Below are 19,963 nucleotides of genomic sequence, written 5' to 3'. Positions count from 1 at the left end.
TGACTTGTGTAATTAAGATTAATATGAACAGCAAACACTTGTTACACTCTTAAGTGTCAGTTTGTTTTATGAAAACCTATTAGAAAAACCAACAACTGAGATAGCAAAGCAAAGACAGTGGCAAGCAAAGTCCAACCAAAACAGTGCCCGTTTCACATGCTGCACTGTGGAGCCACGGTGAAAGTCTAGATTTTAGGTTTTCTATAAACCGTGTGGTTGGGGCTGAAGACGTGGCTCAGTGGTTAAGAGCATTGGCTGCTCTTGCAGAGGACTTGGGTTAGGTTCCCAGCACCCACATGGTGGCTCACAAGTGTCTGTAACTTCAGGTCCAGGGGATCCAATGCCCTCTTCTAGCTTCTGTTTGACATTGCACACATGTGGTAAACACACATTCATGTGGGAAACCACTAAATACACATAAAATAAAGATAAAAACAAGTGGTTATGTTTAAAAAATAAAATAATAAAAGACACGGTGCTAGATAAATGAAACAATTGTCTTTGATTCTATAGCTGTATTTCTCTTATAGACGCCCTTCGCATATACGATTGGAAAGTTGAAGATCAACCTTGGATGCAGGTGAGTTGACATCTATATGATGTTTACTGAACAGCCCCTGCACATGCAGGACACAGACAGGACTGAGCCCTAAGGACTAAGACCCCTGTGGAGCTTCTATGCTAATGAGGGAGGCAGATAACAAGCTGGCAGTGTCTGGCCAATGTCTAGCAGTCAAATATGCTGTAAGCCAAATTCTCACAGGATAACAGGACAGAGAGAAAAGAGACTGAGGTGGAGAGGAGGTGGCACTTGAGCAGAGATGCAATGATAGGAGGAGGGGACAGTGAGTGCTTAAGGTAGATGGCAGTAGGAGTGAACTGTGGCCAACTCAGAGGATGCAGCAAAATAGGGGGTGGGAATCTAGGACAGAGAAAGGCCAAGGCCAGCAGTCCTGTGAGCTCCCACAGACCATGTTGGGGGCTGTTTATCTTTTCAGAAGTTTGCTCTTGCTAACTGCAGAGAAAGGGCTTCGTGTGGGTGAGGATTTGACAAGCGTGAAATCAGGAAGATGGGTGAAAGGGCGAGATGATCCGGACTCAGGCATAGGGACTGAAGAGACGAGGGTGGCTTGTGCTGTATTTTGGGGTAAAATGGATATTAATTGCTAGAGGATTTTTGCTTTTCTGTTTTCTTTTAAACTTTCCATTGTGGATAGGAGCAGGGTCCATGAGTTCCGTGCTTCCTGAGGGGCTCAGGACTGTTTATGATTGCTGGAGGAGATGGTGTCTTCTAATGGTGTAGTCACTGCGGACAGTGTAGGAAGAGGGAGCCAGAGGGTGGAGGGGCGGGAATAACAAACACTACAGATATGTGTAAAGCTGTTCAAACAGAAAGGATGTTTAGTAAGATGCTGAGCTGATGACCTAAGTGCAGTCCTGGAACACACATGGCAGAGGGAGAGACACTCTCACTGTTGTTCTCTGACCTCCACACGAGTGTGAAGCCTCCCCACTAAACCAATCTGAAAATAATAAATAAACACAGCAAAAAGGAAGAAAGAAAAAAGAAAGAAAGAAAACATAGTCCTGTTTTTCTCAACCACCCTAGTGCTGCGACCCTTTAATCCAGTTCCTCATGTTGTGGTGACCCCAACCATAAAATTCTTTTATTGCTAATTCACAACTGTAATTTTGTTACTGCTATAAATTATAATGTAAATATCTGTGTTTTCTGATGGCCTTAGGCCACACCTGTGAAAGGGTCATTCAACAATCCCACACCACTGACCTAGATGGAATTACAGTGCTAGTCACGGAATTGGTCAGAATATAAAGAACAGATTTAAATAGATCAATACGAGGGGTTGCAGATCCAGGTTTGTACAGCTAACTTCACTTTGGGATTTAGAACACTCCATGTTAGTACTGCCATGGACTTTATTTGAAAATTGGAGTCCTCTTGGGGGGTAAAGAGAGCTGTGAATCACTAATTCTAAAAGACAGGCATACAGGGCTGTCCCAAGCCGAGAAGGACATATTGTCATAGTCACACTTCCTCAGACCTCAGTTCCTGGGCGCTGCTTGTTTTTAATGATATTATCCTTTTTTTTTTTTAATATTGTAAGGTTTTTTATTAGACTAAGATTAACACATATCAGATTCCTCAAGTTGTAGCTGAGCCAACTCCTAAAATCATTATTACTGATGCTGTGTCTTCTGCATTTTCTGTTAAAAGGTAAGCTCCAGGGCACTTTCAAACACATCCTGAGTATTCTAAAACCTTGCATGTACATCACCAGATTCTCTTTATTTTGGAAAGTGGACCTAATAATTTTTATATGCCACAGCCTTAGCCACCCCGCCAACACCCTTGCCACATTCTTCTGTAGCTGCTACCTTGGCAATCGGGTTCTTTCTGGACAGGTCTTCTCCCTCCCGCAGAGCCACAGGGGCAGTGATCCAGGCCCTCTTTTGACGAACCAAGTGAGTGTGCTTAGGGAATGGTTTGCCTTCTCTTCTTGCGCTGAAGACCTGTTAACACAATTACCTTGAGTTATCACATACCCAAAGCTTTGGGGAGACATTTGGTAATTTCCTATACTTAAAAGTAGTGTACACATTAAAGTATAAGTTAAAATAAACCCGGTTCAAAAACAAAATAGTGCAAAACAACATACATTTTCAAACTTTTAAAACATTTATTTAATTTTTATTTTATGTGCATTACTACGAGGGTGTCAGATCTCCTGGAACTGGAGCTACAGACAGTCGTGAGCTGCCGTGTGGGTGCTGGGACCTGAACCGGGGTCCTTTGGAAGAGCAGCCAGTGCTCTTAACCACTGAGCCATCTCTTAAGCCTCCCACATCTTGAAGTTTTTGAAGCTTCACTTTTACAAAGGAAATGTATGCATTCTACTAAACTCCACAGGCACATGAGGAATGGCCTCCGAGATGTTAATGTGGCAGGGTTTGCTCTCCATAGAACAGATTTCCAAAGTGAGGCTGACAAAAGGCAGACAAACACCCTAGCCTCTCACAGGCTAGAGACAACACCAGTCAAGGGCTTCTCTTTCTCACTAGCTGACAACTGATATTCACTTTCTGTGATGGTTTTGGGCTGAAGATACACACCTGCGGGTGTTGGGACTTACTCTTCAGAAACCACTGATATAAATTAGAGTCTTCCAGGCAAGGTTGTGCTTGCTGGGATTTTAGAAATGGCTCTGTGCCAGCCAGTTCTTCCACCCTTCTACCCGTATTGTTACACTAAGTAAAGGTGTGCTTTATTTTCAGATATTTATGCTGTCATTCATTTTTATTTGTTTCTATATGATTTTTTCTCAATATAATATGATTATAATTTAAAACATTTTATCAATTACAAATTTTCATGTACTTTATTTTGATCATGTTTCCCCCTCCCTCACCTCCTCTCATATCCTCCCCACTTCCTAACCTCCCAACTTCATGTTCTCTCTCTCTCTCTCTCTCTCTCTCTCTCTGTCTTGCTTTCTCTCTGACTCATGCTAAGAAACAGATCATTAAAACTTATAATGTAAAGCTGGAGAAGTCCTATTCTTTACTAAGTCCTTGTTAATGGCTCAGGGAAAACCTTCCATGATCTCCAAGTTCATACTCACGAGTGAAAGAGCTTTCAGCTTACTACATTGACCAGGTTGGCTTCCAACTGACACAGAGACCCACCTGCCACTGTCTCCTGAGTGATATAGAACCAAAGAAATGAGCTATACCAAGCCTGGCAAGACATTGATTGACTGACTGATAAAATATGTATTGAGCATTCCTTGATGTGTGTTCCTCTGTGCTTATTTAAATGGGAAGGTCCAGGTTTAAGGCAGTGTAGATTTCCAATTTAGTAAGGCACAGTTAATTTGTTCACCAAAAAACTAAGGTACTGAGTCCCCCAAATCCCCCTTAGTTCCTCACCTCTAAGTGAAGTCCATTTCCAAAGTCCAAGCAGACCTAAAGAACAAAATTATAGACATTAAAAACAAGAGAAACTAACATCAAGTTTTGGGAAAGGAAACAAATTGTAATGTTCTCCCTTGCCTTTCAAAAACCAGATTCAGAGGGCAGAATCTACCTCCTTCTTCAGTCCACAAAGTCTCCTTCAGAGAGCAGCTAGTAATTAACATATGTGTGTGTGTATTATAAGTGTATACACAGACAGACACACACACACATACATGCATTTACATATATACAATTTATATATATATGTGTGTGCATATCACATATGTATGAGATAGCATATACATTCATACATATGTATATGATATATGGGAGGCCATGCACAGGATGAAGAACCTAAGAGACTCTTTTCATGTGGTGCCTGGAGATTGATCTCAGGTTGTCAGATGTGGTAGCAAGTGCCTTTACCTGCTGAGCCATCTTGCTGCCCTGAGACCAATTAGTATTTTAACAAGCAAATATGTCTAGGGATGTGGCTCGGGGGTAAAGGTACGTGCTGTGCAAACCTGGCTACTCTGAAGTCCTGTGAGTATCTGCAAAGCCAGCACTCCTGGATGAGTGAGAAGGGAGATGGGAGGCAGGGTCGGGGGAATCTCCCAGAAGCTGGGTGCTGGCCTGTCATGGTAAAACAGTAAGAGAACCTGCCTCAGCTAGTGAGGATTGATTCCCAAAATTTGTCCTGAAACTCACATGCAAAATGCATAAACAAAAATTAAAAACAAAATTGTTTGCCTCTTGACACCTTAGACCTCTTCAGGCCATTTTCTCCTCACCCTGTGTCTTTACCTCATGCTCACAGGGGCCTGGGTACCCTTCCTCAGAGCTGTGCAAACGTTTGCTCCATTCAGACTACAAACTACGCTCATTGTAACTGTGTCTCCTTCACTGTGCCCCCACCATTGGCATCTCGAACTTCCAAACCCGGGAGTCATGATGACTTGGGACTGAGTCACACTGGACAGAGAAGTCATGTATAATCTGAGACTCCTCCCTCCTCTTTCCCCAGACAAGACTTGCCCTTTTCTAACTTAACTACCAACTGTGTACTTCGGTTGCCACTCTTTCTCATCCACACTCATCATTGTTGGGAATCCCGGTTGTTTGGCTAAGCTTCTAGTTACACATGTTCATTCTATGTGCACTGGCTAGCCAGACAGACTTTGTACCTTCTTTGTGCCAGCTAACACTGCTTTGTACCCCTGTACCACTAACTCCAAACTGGAAGTAGTTTGCGAGGATGGTCTTCACTTCTCCATGTATGTATGAGTTCTCTGTAATATGTCCTCAGCCTGAATTTCTGTAGCCTTGTTTGCCTTTCCCATGTTAGGAAATAGATCCATGGAGTCCATTCGAGGTGGGAATTAAGCTTTCTCTGAGAATTTGTTCTGACAGCCTCCATATTGCCTTGAAGGGTTCCTTGTGGAGTCTGTTCTTCCTTGTGCAGTCTGCTCTTCCTTGTGCAGTCTGCTCTTCCTTGTGGAGTCTGCTCTTTCTGTGGATACTTAGCTCCCCCTTCCCTTCTTGCCTCATCTAAAAGAAACTCAAGGTCAGTTGATATTGCAGCTCTAGGGTGACTGGCTGGGCAGATAGAAGCTTTGGTGGTTTGCATGAGATGTCTGCCATAAGTCTCTGGCATCTAAACACTTGGTCCCCAGTTGGTGACTGTTTGGTCAGGATTAGGAGGTGTAGTCTTGCTGGAGCAAGTATGTCAGGGGTTGGGGGTGGGACTCAGATTTTGAGGTTTAGAAAGGATAGATGCTGTTTTGAGTTAGCTCTCTGAGCCTCCTGATTGAGGTTTGTGATGCGAGCTTGACTTGAGGTGTTCTAGTTGCCTGCCACCTGTGACCTCCACTCTGCCCTCATGGATTCTAACCTTGAGCCCCAAGTAGATTCTCTTGTATAACTTGCCTTGGTTATGATGTCTTTGCAAATAGAAAAGTTAACTTACGGCAGCCTCAGACAATTATCTATGGACTAGGTTATAGCTATTATTTCTTACTTTTTAAAAATATTACTTTAACTAAGCAAGATGTGCTCTAAAATTTTATATTCTCAGTAACACAGTGGCTGTTATTTCAACACCATGTTGAAATAAGTTTCGTGGCTAGGAATTTTTGATTATTGCCTGCATCTAAGATGGCTCAGAGTCAATCAGCCCAGACAGTCTCAAATTAATCCTTCCTTTCTGCCTTCTACCAATCTCTCTTTGATAATTATATGGGCAATTTACCATTTCCCTTTAAAAGATTTTTATTTGTGTGTATATGCGCATGCTCAAGTGCTGATGCCTGGAGGCCAGAAGGAAGGGGTCAGAGTCGCTCGGGGTTAGAGTTAGAAGTAGTGCTGGAGACTGAACCCAGCCAGGTTCTTTGCCAGGGCAGCACGCACTCTTCCTCTTGGGTCATCTCTTCAGTCTCCCATTTTTATTCTCCTCTAGAATCTCGTTAGCCCTAGCAAAAAGGGCATAATTAAACGTTACTATCACTATATTATTCTGACCAAGTTGCATATATTTTACTTGATAAAAGGAAGTGATGTATTACTCAATTCATCACGTGAGCATTCGTAGTGACGTACTGAAATCTGTTTCCTAGATGATTGCTTAGAAATACAGATTAGGGGCTGGAGAGATGGCTCAGTGGTTAAGAGCACCGACTGCTCTTCCAAAGGTCCTGAGTTCAAATCCCAGCAACCACATGGTGGCTCGCAACCACCTGTAATGGGACCTGACGCCCTCTTCTGGTGCATCTGAAGACACCTACAGTGTACTTAGATATAATAATTAATAAATCTTAAAAAAAAAGAAATACAGGTTAGATGGAAATAAGGCATACCCAGGTATGGAAACAGACATCTCATGGGAGAGCAGCCGTGACTCACTTTTCTTAGAAGGAACTTGATGACAGATAATGTCACATGCAACGCCTGGATGAAAAGTCGGCTTCTATGTATTTAGCCAAAATAAGGTTTTTAGATGAATCAGAAAAAAATCCTTCAAGAGCTTCCTCACTCCATAAAAGTTTAATCAAATCTACTATTGGATCTTGTGCCTCACATAAAAATTGGCCTTCCTGGTAAGGAGCAAAAAACCAAAACAAAACATTCAGCAGCAAGGAAGGCCAAATAGCACTGAGAAAATGCAAACAGTGTACCCGCTGTTCTCAAGTTCAGTAACATGAGAAAGGCTTTCCTGTTTTGAGGCTATTTTGATAAATGTCACCAGGACTCTGGAGGACTGGGTTTAGCTGGCTGACCTCTGCTCCTGGCTGACAGGTTCTCTGAAATCTTCTTGTTCCACTGCTGGTGACCTTGAACTGTCTTCTGTGGGCCTATGTTTCCATGGTGGTTGACCCTTAACTTTCAACATCTCAGACTAATATCTTCTACTGAATACTGAGTACAGGAAGTAATCTCAAATGCTGTCTCAACTTCATTGCATGATGATGGTGTAATACTTCCATTCTAGTAGAGATGTCTAGGGAGGGTGAGCAGTATAGTCAATGGGAGAGTTTTAGGTTCCATACAGGGCTAATCTAGCATGGCAGGTTGTTCTTTAAATTCAGATCCTCTCTGTGTTGGCTAATATTGTCAAGTTGACAGGATCTATCACCCAGGAGACACACCTCTGAGAATGTCTGTGTTTCTAGACTGGGTAATTAGGGTGGGATAATTTACCCTCATTTGAACGGCAGCGTTTCATTGGCTATGGTGTCTGACTGAATAAAAGGAGAATGGAGTTGAGCTCCAGCATCCACCCCTCTAGGGCCTCCCACCTGCAAATGCAGCATTGTAGCCAACAGCTTCAACCTCTTGCCTCCAGAGCCTCCCTCTGTGGGGGCTGTACTCTCAGACTGTATGACTCTCAGAGTCAACCTGCTATTCTAGATGTGTGTGTGTGTGTGTTTATGTATGTGTGTGTGTTAGCAATAAGAAAAGTAACTCCTATTAACTTACAAAACCTTTCTAGAACATTCTCACTCCACTTGTCTAACCATGAAAAATGCTCCAAAAATTCTCTTCTTTCTTTCTTTCTTTCTTTCTTTCTTTCTTTCTTTCTTTCTTTCTTTCTTTCTTTCTTTCTTTCTTTCTTTTGTTTTTCGAGACAGGGTTTCTCTGTATAGCCCTGACTGTCCTGGAACTCACTTTGTAGACCAGGCTGGTCTCGAACTCAGAAATCCACCTGCCTCTGCCTCCTGAGTGCTGGGATTAAAGGTGTGCGCCACCACGCCCGGCTTCCAAAATTCATTGTTTCTCCTTTGGGCTATATAGAAGGTCGAATCAGGCATCAGGTTGAGGCTCCTTGGCTCTGCTCAAATCCATTCATAAAATGGGTTCAACTTTGGGTGAATTAACAAGTAACCAAGATGAGATACAACGAGCACTGGATGTCACTGGTTTGTTTCTTCTGGTCACATGTCCTGTCTCCCTGTCTGTATCTACAGAGCTGGAAATCTGGCTCCTGGATGGGTTGGAAGAAGGTTCCAGAGGGTTTCTCTGGTCACAAAGTCTTACATGGCTGGCAGAGTTTGGGACTTGGTGATGTCTGGAGCCCCATGGTTTTGAAGTACTTCTTTGACAATTCTGATGTGGACCATATTTATACTGGAATTTAACATGCCATACAGTCTTCTTAAGCTTTTTTTTATTTTAATTTTTATGGAGAGAGGTTAGTCTTTCTTTGTATTTCTTACTTTATAGGTAAATGTTACAACTTAGTTAAAAAATACTAACTTTGGGCCAGTGGGATGGCTCAGTGGGTAAAGGTATTTGTTGTGCAAGCCTTCTAACTTGGATTCAATGCCTGGAACCCAGGTAAAAGAGGAAGGAGAAAACTCACTTCATAAGGTGGTTCACTAACTTCCACATGTATGTCATTACATGTGTGCTCCCCAATGATGATGATGATAATAATTAATAATAATCAGAATAAATAAAAAGTCCCACCAGGCATGGTGGCACAAGCCTTTTATCCCAGCACTCTGGAGGTCGAGGGAGGAGGATCCCTGTGAGTCTGGGGCCAGCCTGGTGTATATAATGAGGGGCCAGCCTGGTGTATATAGTGAGGGACCAGCCTGGTGTATATAATGAGGGGCCAGCCTGGTGTATATAGTGAGGGACCAGCCTGGTGTATATAGTGAGGGACCAGCCTGGTGTATATAATGAGGGGCCAGCCTGGTGTATATAATGAGGGGCCAGCCTGGTGTATATAATGAGGGGCCAGCCTGGTGTATATAGTGAGGGACCAGCCTGGTGTATATAATGAGGGGCCAGCCTGGTGTATATAATGAGGGGCCAGCCTGGTGTATATAGTGAGGGACCAGCCTGGTGTATATAGTGAGTTCTGGATCAGCCACAGCTACACAGTGAGACCCTGTATCAGTAAGTAAGGAAATAAATAAAAAACCCCAAGCAATCTAACTTAAAACTTCAACTTATAAATGACCCAGATATGTACAGGGCCCTCAACAGCTGGCTTAAGTATGGTCTTCATGGTTGCTAACTTTGGAAAATCCTCAGTAGTGAAGGGAAGCAGGACTCTGAAGTCTGCTTTCACGTTTATGAGCTCTGCATTTGAACCCGGTAAATACCAGATGGGTGAGAAGCAGTGTATGATTGACATAATCTCCTGCCTGCTCTCCAGATCACAGGTTAGTCTCAAAGTAATGACCATGACTTCTGGTGAATAATCACCCATTAAAGTTGGCTCCGACAGGAAGGCTTCTGCACGTTGCCATTTTACAGACTCAGAATTTTGAAATATGAATTGAGACATGCTGGGTTACATCTAACCTGTCCCATCCTTTCCTGCAAGGAATTTGCATTTCCTGAGAAGTTCTTTGTCCTTATGCAAGTTCATAGAAAAACAACCCAAAACCTTAAAAAGTCAAGATTAATTTTTATTCATTGCTGATTTTATTAGCACCCCTAAGTCCCCTCTCTAAGATTCATCTCAGTGGCTAACAGAGGCTGGCTTTCAGAGTGTTTAATCTTCTCTGTCCTCAGCTTTCATCGTACAGAGATGTGCACGAGGCTTTCCACATGTTGGTGGGTTGGCTCTACCTGATCACTTTCTGTTCACTAAGTCTGGAGTGGGGCCCAGGAACATGTATTTCTATTCACTTTCTGGGTAATATTGATGCTTCAGGGCTTGCAAGGTCAGTTTCCAAAGGCACTGCCTAAAAATCACAGGGTAGCAAGGGAAAGAGAAAAGATGACAGCCTGGGCCTGGGCAAGTTATAAGCCAGATAATGAACACTTTGATGCAGATTGCTGTGTGCAGACATGACTTCTACATGATGAAATTTAAACACGGTGAGTTATACAGGAAGATATTCTCATGATAAGTACCAATTATGTGCCATAGGATGTGTGTATGTGCGTGAGTGGATGTGTGGATGTGTGGATGTGTGGATGTGTGTGTGTGTTTGTGTGTGTGTGCGTGAGTGCACACAGAGGCCAGAAGGTGTCAGATCTCTTTAAATTGGGGCTACAGACAGTTGTGAGCCCCACGTGGGTGCTGGCAACCCAACTCTGATCCTCTTCAAGAGCAGTACTCGCTCCCCACTGCTGTTCCCTCTCTCCAGGCCGAAGTCTGCTTTAGGTGACATTTTCCTTCTGGTTTCTATCTCTCCTCAGGTTTACATGTTACACTAATCCTGGATATTTATCAAGAAAAAAATTTACTTTATCACTTTATCGCCACATTTTTCTAAAGGCAGTCACAAATGCCTTTGAAATCAGACAAGCCAGAAGTTAACGTATACATATATGTGCTCCATTTTATTTGACATTTAAGAATAATGGGTGGTTTCCATTTTTTTTAATTTTTTAATTGCAGCACAATTATCTCTGAAAAATTACACTTAAAAAGTACAATGTGAGAAACTGGACCCTCTTCACTGAGGTTTAAAAATTCAGCCTTCTTCCACCCCACCCCCCACTAGATGGCACTGGTCTGCCAGGAGGACAAATAGCAGGAAGCACTGGAAACTGACCAAAATTGTCTCCAGAAAAGTGGACTGGCAATATGGAAGGGTTCGGAGGGCTGCAGGAACACTTTTGCAGAATTCTGGCCATGAAATTAGGTAAATTACGTCCACATCTTGTTGCAGCACCATGAACTGGCATAATGTGCCCTGGTAGACACTGGGCATTCTCTATGCAGCTACACAGACCGTTACGTAAGGATGCTATACAAACATCAAGTTCTCTTGCTAACACAGTCTTTCCCACTGTAAGCTCCACAATCATAGGAGAGTATGAGTGCAGCCAGAGACTGCTTGGCACACACATAACTCAGGACGGTGAAGTGTGTAGGAGTCAGGCATTTCCTAGTCAGTCTATCTGGGCACTCTGTTTAGGCCTGCCTGGTTAGCATGCAAAGGAACGGGCGCCATTGCTATCTTATAATATGTGCACAATCTTGCTGGCTTCCTCCCAGGCCCAGTTCCTTCTTCCTTGTTTACCCCTTCCCTCCATGTAGCCCCAGACGCTGCATTTATGACACACCTGACAGTTCCCTCTGCTTTCCTTTCCTGCTTTGCTTAGGCCTCTTCCATCCCTTTTATAGCCCCACTTTTAAAAACTTTTGTGTTCCACACAAATATCATTTAAATGAAGATTCCATGTGTGAGAGGCGACAAGGGATTTCATCGGACGTTGGTCTGTTTTGCTTACCATACATAATTATATCCAGTTTTATTCACAGATTCTCCAGTGCAATTCAGACGGCTTTGCTGGCTTCTCAAACATAGAAAGAGATGAACTGATTTGGAAAGAACAAATTCCTGTGTCCAAGGAATTTAATGAGTTTCTAGGCATATGCAATAAGGATGTCACTCTAGTGACTATCAGAGCTTCGTTAGGAGATAATAAGGAAGTTTTTATCCCTCCCAAGAGGGACAGGTCCTGACCTCTGTATCTATGAGATTATTATTTACATAACGATACCGACAGTGTTGTAGCTTATAAGTTAGGCATAGTAAGAGACGCATAACAGCTCTAATAGGAACAATCACAATGGTTTACGACCATGAAAGTTATTTAAATTTTATGAATTGTTTATACCTTGAACTTATCATGTTTTTTCTACCATTACTGACCATGGTTAACCAGTAAGAGCTATGGGGGAAAGTGCACACCACCGAGGGAGAGTCCTAATTGTATGAAAACCATAGGCAAACACTTTCTGTGGAACTTGCAAGAGGCGGAAGGTACTTCCTGCTGGGAGGGAGGAGGTGCAGTGGGCGTGGCTTTGGAGAAGGTGAAGATGATAGGAGAAAGGAGAAAAGCCACAGATCAAAAGACACAGAGATTTCAAGACAGGCAGAACCAACGCTGTGTCTAGCATCTGGGCCTTCCTTATGATGGTGGCAAGCAGAAAATCAGACAAAGTGGGAAGGACCTTTGCTGGTCATGAGGGAGCCACCTCCTTCGAATGGGTAATTTGCCACTGTGTTTCTGAAGGATTTTTTTTTTTGGTACTACAAAAAAGGCAGGAAACAGTTTGAAGATGAAAGGAATAAGTCAGGAGAACTGGAAGGAGAGGCAGGCAGTCCTAAGATAACCAAAATGGTGGAGGCCCATCTTTGGCAGTGCCCTTGGCATGGGGATGGCATGAAGAAGCAGAGGAGGACTAAGGCTTACAGGCAAGTGTCTGGATGGCTGAGATTTTCAGATTGCAGCTATGTTTAGCTAAGATGCTGAGGAAACCAACTAGGAAACAACAAACAGTGGGGGTGCCAGGTCAGTGATACCCAGCCTGGCCACTGGGTGGCTTCCCAACCCTCTTATTCATGACTCTGGCCTCTGTATTCCCTCGGCTACTGTCACCTACTCCCTTCCCAGCTTCTGGCTCCACACTATGTCTCCTAGTGAAGCACCCACTGAGTACTATCCTTTTAACCTGTTTGCTCTAAAAAAGTGCCTAGGAGTTTCCTAAATTCATTCTTTTTAATAGCTGAGTAGTACTCTATTGTGTAAATGTATCACATTTTCTGTATCCATTCCTCTGTTGAGGGACATCTGGGTTCTTTTCAGCTTCTGGCTATTATAAATAAGGCTGCTATGAACATAGTGGAGCATGTGTCCTTCTTACCAGTTGGAACATCTGGATATATGCCCAGGAGGAAGGAGTTACAGAGACAAAGTTTGGAGCTGGGACGAAAGGATGGACCATCTAGAGACTGCCACACCCTCAGCCTCCAAATGCTGACACCATTGCATACCCTAGCAAGATTTTGCTGAAAGGACCCTGATATAGCTGTCTCTTGTGAGGCTATGCCGGGGCCTGGCAAACACAGAAGTGGATGCTCGCAGTCAGCTATTGGATGGAACACAGGGCCCCCAATGGAGGAGCTAGAGAAAGTACCCAAGGAGCTGAAGGGGTCTGCAACCCTATAGGTAGAACAACAATGTGAACTAACCAGTACCCCGGAGCTCTTGTCTCTAGCTGCATATGTATCAGAAGATGGCCTAGTCGGCCATCATTGGGAAGAGAGGCCCCTTGGTCTTGAAACTTTATATGCCCCAGTACAGGGGAACGCCAGGGCCAAGGAGTGGGAGTGGGTGGGTAGGGGAGTGGGGGGGGGAGGTATGGGGGACTTTTGGGATAGCATTTGAAATGTAAATTAAGAAAATACCTAATTAAAAAAATGGGGTGATGTGTGGAACCCTCTGGAGCCAAGAGTCACAATAAATCATTCCATCTGTTCGTTGCTTCTGTTGGCAGGCTGTTCACAGCACTGTGAAGCTAAGCAATGTGCCTCCCCCAAACTCCCACTTGGCAAGGAGACTTTTTGGCCTCTTCTATTAGTTTGGAGTCCAAGGGCTTCACATCTTGTGTTAAGGCAATGAGGACTCTTCTAGTTCCTCCAAAGGATAGGCCTTCAGGCCTGTGAAGAGTCCTCTGAACCTAGACCCCCTCCTCTTCTTGCCATCTCATCAGTTTATCAGTAGTCTCCTGTGCTGTCTGGGACACCCAGGGCTGGTATAGTTGCTCTGTCTGTACTGTGCCGATCACCACTCTTCTGTGTACCCAGTGGGAAGTTAGTCATTCCATTTTGTAGTCATCCCATTCTGCCATTACGTGTCTGTAAGCATCCTGTGGGCAAGGTACGTCTGCCTTTGCTACAGACTTCTTGCATTGAGAACACTGCCTGGCACTCAGTGATTATACATACGTAGTTTTCTTTTCTTTTCCTTTTTCAAGATTTATCTATTATTTAATATATATGAATACACCATTGCTCTCTTTAGACACATCAGAAGAGGACATCAGATCCCATTATAGATGGTTATGAGCCACTATGTGGTTTCTAGAAATTGAACTCAGGATCTCTGGAAGAACAGTTGGTGCTCTTAACCAATGAACCATCTCTCCAGCCCTAGTTTTATTTTTGTATAGGCATTTCCTATCATGACAGCAAGGTATATATCCTGGCAGCCCAACTTCCCGCATACTAATTATCAAACTTACCTATAAAAAATTAGTTTTAAAGTAAAAATGTTTAGTGTCATATAAGGCATACTTCTGAAATGTGAGCATGAAGGAAGGACAGGGAGATGTCTTTTATCACCCACAGAGCATATGGTTAAAAAGTGCTTCAAAGCACCTAAGCTTTGTGGCACCCCTGGAGAAAAGGCTGTAATGAGAGGTTAAAATACATCTAGAGTTCCTTTGTGCTCTTGAGTTTGGGGGAGTGGAGATGGCTCAGGGGCTAAGAACACTTGCTGCTCTTGCAGAGGACCTAGATTTGGTTCCTATTACACATTGTGGTGCTTCACAGTTGTCTGTAATTCCAGACCCAGAGGACCCAACACCCTCTTCTGACTCTGCGAGTCCTGTATGCATGTGGTGTGTATACAATGCACGCAGGCATAACACTTGCACACAAAGTAAATAAGTCTTTAGACTCAATTTTTAATAGAATTTGACTGTTTTAGAAGTATCAATTCAGGGGCCAGAAAAGACAGCTCAGTGGTGCAGGTATTTGGTGCCAATCCCAGTGTTCTGAGTTTGACCCCTGGGACAGGCATTGTAGAAGGAAAGAATGCTTGACATTGTTCTGACCTCCACATGCAAACTGTGGCATATGTAGTCACACATACAAACATACACATACATAGAACTATTTTGAAGAAAAATTTAAAGGTATCAATCCAAATATGGCTATTTATTTATTTATAGACAAGGTCTCGATATGTAGTTCAGGTTCATCTGGACTTTACAATTCAGGCCAGCCTGGAACTCAAGACCCTATTGCCTTGGTCTCCCAAGCACTGTGTGTGTGCACATGTGCTATGCCTGGCTCTATTGTGTTTCCCCCATGTAGATATGGGTATACTTTCAACTGTTTTGGAAAACGTAAACCACTGATGCTCATTCTCACACTAGGGTCAACTGGAGTTTCTATAAAAGCATCTTTTGACCTCAGCCTTGAAAATTTGAATTTGGCTTCTGAAATTGGTGGTAAGGGAGAATTTAGATTGACATCCCACTTTTCAGGTAAAGTACTTGACTTAAATTTACAGCTAAGGAAAACTATCACAATTGGCATTTTCCCACCTATTAATTTTTAGAAACCAAAGCACATGAGATATCCATTTCAAAATTCACAGATATCAGATTATTCTTATGAGCAGCAATGTTTATCATGCAGTTTCAGTTTGTACTTTATTCTTAAATCTGTGCAATTTAGTGGCCTAGTAAGCACAATTAACTAATTGCTGGCCATGTGTGCAGCCCTCTCGTTACACTGTATCCCCTAAAAGGAGGTGTTGAAAGGTAATGATTTAGAAACAAGGTTATTGGAAAAAAGGAAACAGATTGAGGCAAGCCAAGGGGAGGCTGGACCTTACTCAGTGTAACTGGTATCCTCAAAAACCAGGACACACACACACACACAGAGGCCTGACAACCATAGGTGACAAAAGAGGAGCTGTCATGTGAAGATGGGAGACTAGAGTGACACACACACATGCACAGGGTGCCAGGGACAGCTTGTCAGCTGTCAGACGCTGGAGGGAGGCATGGATGGTTGCAGGGAGCAGGGTCCTGCTGACTGACTGGCTACCTCAGCTCTAGAACTGGGAGATGGTTAACATCTGTTGTTCTAGACCACCCATTAGCACTTTCTTTGAGGTCTGGCAAATGAACATCTATTATATATGTCAGCTCAGGACTAAAGGCTGAATTTCAATCTGTAACGTGAAGTTTGACTTTTATTTAAGGCAAAATTGAACGATCAGAAAGTCTCTCCTCCTCCTCCCTTCCACAGCAGCCTATTCTTCTTAGAATGGGTTTAAAATGTGTACAATACATTGTGTTCTAAACCCAAGTATATTAAATAATCTAAACTTGTTTCAGAATTTAAGAACTAAAAACGTTACAGTAACTTCACATACTTTGCTACTGAAACACTTAGTGTCTACTAAAGTCTATTAGTGATATTTAAAATAAGTGGTATTTTGAAAAAACAAATATATTAAAGTATTGAACCATACTGTGACAATACCACATGTTCTGCTAACGTAGTCACATCGCCACAACTTAAAGAACTGGGAAATCTCAGGTAGAGAGTAGTGGGAATACATGTGTGTATGAGCCTCCAAATTTGGGAATACATGTGTGCATGAGTCCCCAAAATTCTAGATAGCACCTGACCTCTGCCTGTGGCTACCTTTATGGCAGAGGGATTCTAGATGAAGATGGCTCAAAATGAAAGACTCTCAGGTTTATTCAGAAAACTCTTCTTGTCACTTTCACAGAGTTGGCCTAAATGTAAGGGATATTAAACAGTTACTTTGTGGTGTGCTAGAGCAGGGACAAGCCAAAGACCACCAACAGCTCCTCTGCAGGCACAGGGCTCAACACCTGGGTTCAGGCACTCTCAGGTGAGCACCCCTAACTGAAAGGTTTGGGACCTATAGGTTTCAGCTGTTTACAAAATCAACACATGCGTAGACTTTATTGACAAAGCATCTTCAGTCCAAAACTGCAGCCTGAGACCCTAACTTCGTGGGCTCCACTATGCTCAAGAAGCTTAGGCTCTGAGAGCATGTCAGGTTACGATGCACCACCTGGACCCGTGACACTTGAAGGAGCCTGAGTTTCCGCTACTTTCCCACAGGGGTTTTGTCATAGTCAGTCATATTCAGCCTCTGGTGTTTAGTCTCTGGATCTGTGGCTGGCCAGGCGAGGTACAGACATGTGTCTTCTTATGCATTCCAGTCACAGTGCTCTCTAGACTGTGCAAGGGACACTCTGGCTCCTGTCCTGTGACCACAGGTAAGGCAGTAGCTCCCTCAGTGCCTGGGACTGTGACTTTGAAATTCCAACAGCATAAATTGGTGTAGGCTTCCTTAAGACTTTTACTCCATGTACAGTCAAACTATAATGTTCTGAAATAAATCCCTTTTAATGTGTGCTCCTATGTGTGTGTTTGTGTGCGTGTGCTCGCTCACACTTCCTTGCTCGAGCAAGCACGTGCGTGCACGTGCGTTAGTGACTGTGTGTACACTTGTGCAGGTATAGAGGTAAGAAGTTAAACTCCTGGACTGTTCCTTAGGCCCCACCCACTTTGTCTTTGGAGACAGGGTCCTAAGGCTGGAGCTTGCCAAGCAGGCTAGGCCACCATCCATCAAGCCCCAGAGACTCCGCCTTGCCTGTCTCTGCCTCCTCAGCACTGGGATTCTAAGGGTGGACCTGCACATGAGTACTTTTACGTGGGTAGTGGGAATCAAGCGCAGGTCCTCCTGCCCCTGGGGTAAACATTTCAGCAGCTGAGCTCTCTAGTTCTAAATCTTTTTTTTCCCCCTTCGGATACAGACTAGAGTAAATGCTGTTATGTGGGGCTGAACTGACCAAACTGCCTACAATTTACATTCCTTCCTATGAAGGACCTACCATTTCTCATCCTTTACAGAAAGCACGGCTGTGAACCTGTGAACCTCGTACAAACTGGGACCAGAATGCTGAAATGCCTACTCTTCTCACTAGGTTGCCACACCCTATCAGATTGAATAGGGATACTTAGAGAGTAGCCTGAGGATTCTGCTCCTTTTGAGAGGAATAGCCCATCACAGTCTAATTAAGTAAACACACACATAAAATGCTAAAATGGAAAGCCTAAACTGTTCCTGAGTCTGTGAATTGGCTTGTTTGCTATACATGTGGAGTTTTACCTTAAAGGGAGTTTCTTTTCTTCAATGGAGGGAATTCATACTGAACCATGTACCCAGGGCTGTTGGCTTGGGATTCCCCTTAGCTAGGAAGCAGCAAGAGGAGGGGAGAAAGGTAATCCTCAAGTCAAAAACCAAGCCCAGGATCACGTCATAGAAATAGCATATGAAGAATGACCTCAACAACACGGGCAAAGCAAAATCAGACAGCATTACACAGGCTGGACCAGTGGCCGGCAGTTCCTTGTTAGCAAGCTGCCTGTGGAAAGGGAGTCATGGAAATCTTTGGGTTGAATATACTCATTATTCTTCTGTGTTTCCTTACAAACACAACAAAACAAAACAGAACAGAACAAAACAGAACAAAACAAAACAAAACAAAACAAAACAAAACAAAACAAAAACCCTATAGTTTTTCTCACTCTTAGCACCCCAGTCCAGGATCTCGGTCCCCATTTCTCTTTCTCCTACCTTACTTAAGTCCTCTCTACCACTCTGTCTCCTGCTCTCTCTCCTCTCCCCCAACCACCACAGCTCTAAATGCATTGTTTAGAGGAAGAACTTCCAGTGGAGCAAATATGCTTACCTTTTAAATTTCAACCATGATGTAAAAAAAAGGGAACAGGGCATCATTTTGTATCTAATCTCTCTGAACCTATTTGTGAAGTCTTTGCGATATGATCCCACAATTTATCAAAACCCAGTTGGCAAATCTCGGTAAGTGACAACAAGCATTCCTAAATTATATGCAATTTCGTGAGCAAACAAACAAACACAGCCATTTAAAATCCAAGTAAACCAAATGTATGAAAGGAATCTAGCCCTTGGGTCTGAACCTTGCCTCTAGTGTGGAAAACCCTTTCTTTTAAATAGGCCATTTCTTTGATGATGGTGGCTTCGATTTCCCTTCTAAATTGTAAACACTTTTACATAGGTTTATTTCAATACTGGAGAGTACTAATAGCTCAGGAAGGTAACCAAAGCACCTTAAAAGCAGAACTTTAAGCTCTGTAGACCATACTTTTAGAGTAGGCGTTTTTTAGTTGTCATTATTCACTCTAGGAACCAGGTTCTTCCTGGTTTCCCGGTTCACTGACTACCGGTAGCTACAAGAGCTGGAGGCTGCGAGAACTTTAGCCAACTTGCAAGAGGGTTAGCATGGGGCTTCCCACTGCCTCCATATTTCTCAGAAGGCTCCAAACAAAGCCTCGGGCCCCTGCCCCGGGGCTCACCTCACCCACAGATTCCAGTTAGGAAAGGTCACTGGGACCTGAGTGTGACCGTCATGGGGAGAGAGTGATAGCGCGCGCCGATTCTGCCCACCCTGCTCCCCCGCCGCAGGTTGGGCTCTTCGCTGTCACACCACGGGGACAGCGGCGCTTACAAGGCTGGGGAACGGGGGGTCACTGCACTTACCATCGCCAACAGTTGCACCACCAGCAGCAGGGCGCACCGGCCACCCGGGCTCCGCGCCATCGCCTCGATCCGCCGCGCCCTCGCCTCCGGGCCTCGCCGGCGCCCCGCGGATCCTCCTGGGCAGGTCCTTCCCGGGGCCGCCCTTCTCTGCCTCTGCCCGACCTGGGGTGCGGTTCCAGGTGTGGCCGGGTCGGAAAGGGTAGCCGTGGGCCCGGCCACAGCCTAGATGGAGGAGGGGAACGCTCGCTCCGCGGGGAGGTACGAGGCAGTTCCCGCCCTCTGCACCTGGGGCTGGTGACGTCCCCCGCAGGGGACCTTGGGTGGCTGGCCCCTCCCCGTCGTGTCCCTTCCTCCTCTGGGATCACCTCGATTG

At 44.1% G+C, this 19,963-nt stretch overlaps 1 protein-coding gene across 1 annotated transcript in view; it reads right to left on the bottom strand.

The window, feature by feature from the left end:
* Dsg2 (desmoglein 2) overlaps positions 1–19,963 on the bottom strand; it is a 51,364-nt gene extending 31,401 nt beyond the window's left edge. Inside the window, exons 1-3 of the mRNA XM_021150453.3 lie at positions 19,591–19,963; positions 3,949–3,984; positions 2,398–2,532 (exon numbers count right to left, since the gene is read on the bottom strand). Of these exons, the coding sequence (XP_021006112.1) occupies positions 2,398–2,532; positions 3,949–3,984; positions 19,591–19,650 (231 nt within the window). The 5' untranslated portion in view covers positions 19,651–19,963. The remainder of the gene's footprint in view (positions 1–2,397; positions 2,533–3,948; positions 3,985–19,590) is intronic.

Source organism: Mus caroli, unplaced genomic scaffold, assembly GCF_978045245.1.
Source record: "Mus caroli unplaced genomic scaffold, Mus_caroli_1 scaffold_19, whole genome shotgun sequence".
In the NCBI taxonomy this organism is placed as follows: domain Eukaryota; kingdom Metazoa; phylum Chordata; class Mammalia; order Rodentia; family Muridae; genus Mus; species Mus caroli.
Note: the sequence above shows the minus strand (reverse complement) of the source record. Positions and strands in the feature narration are given on the sequence as shown.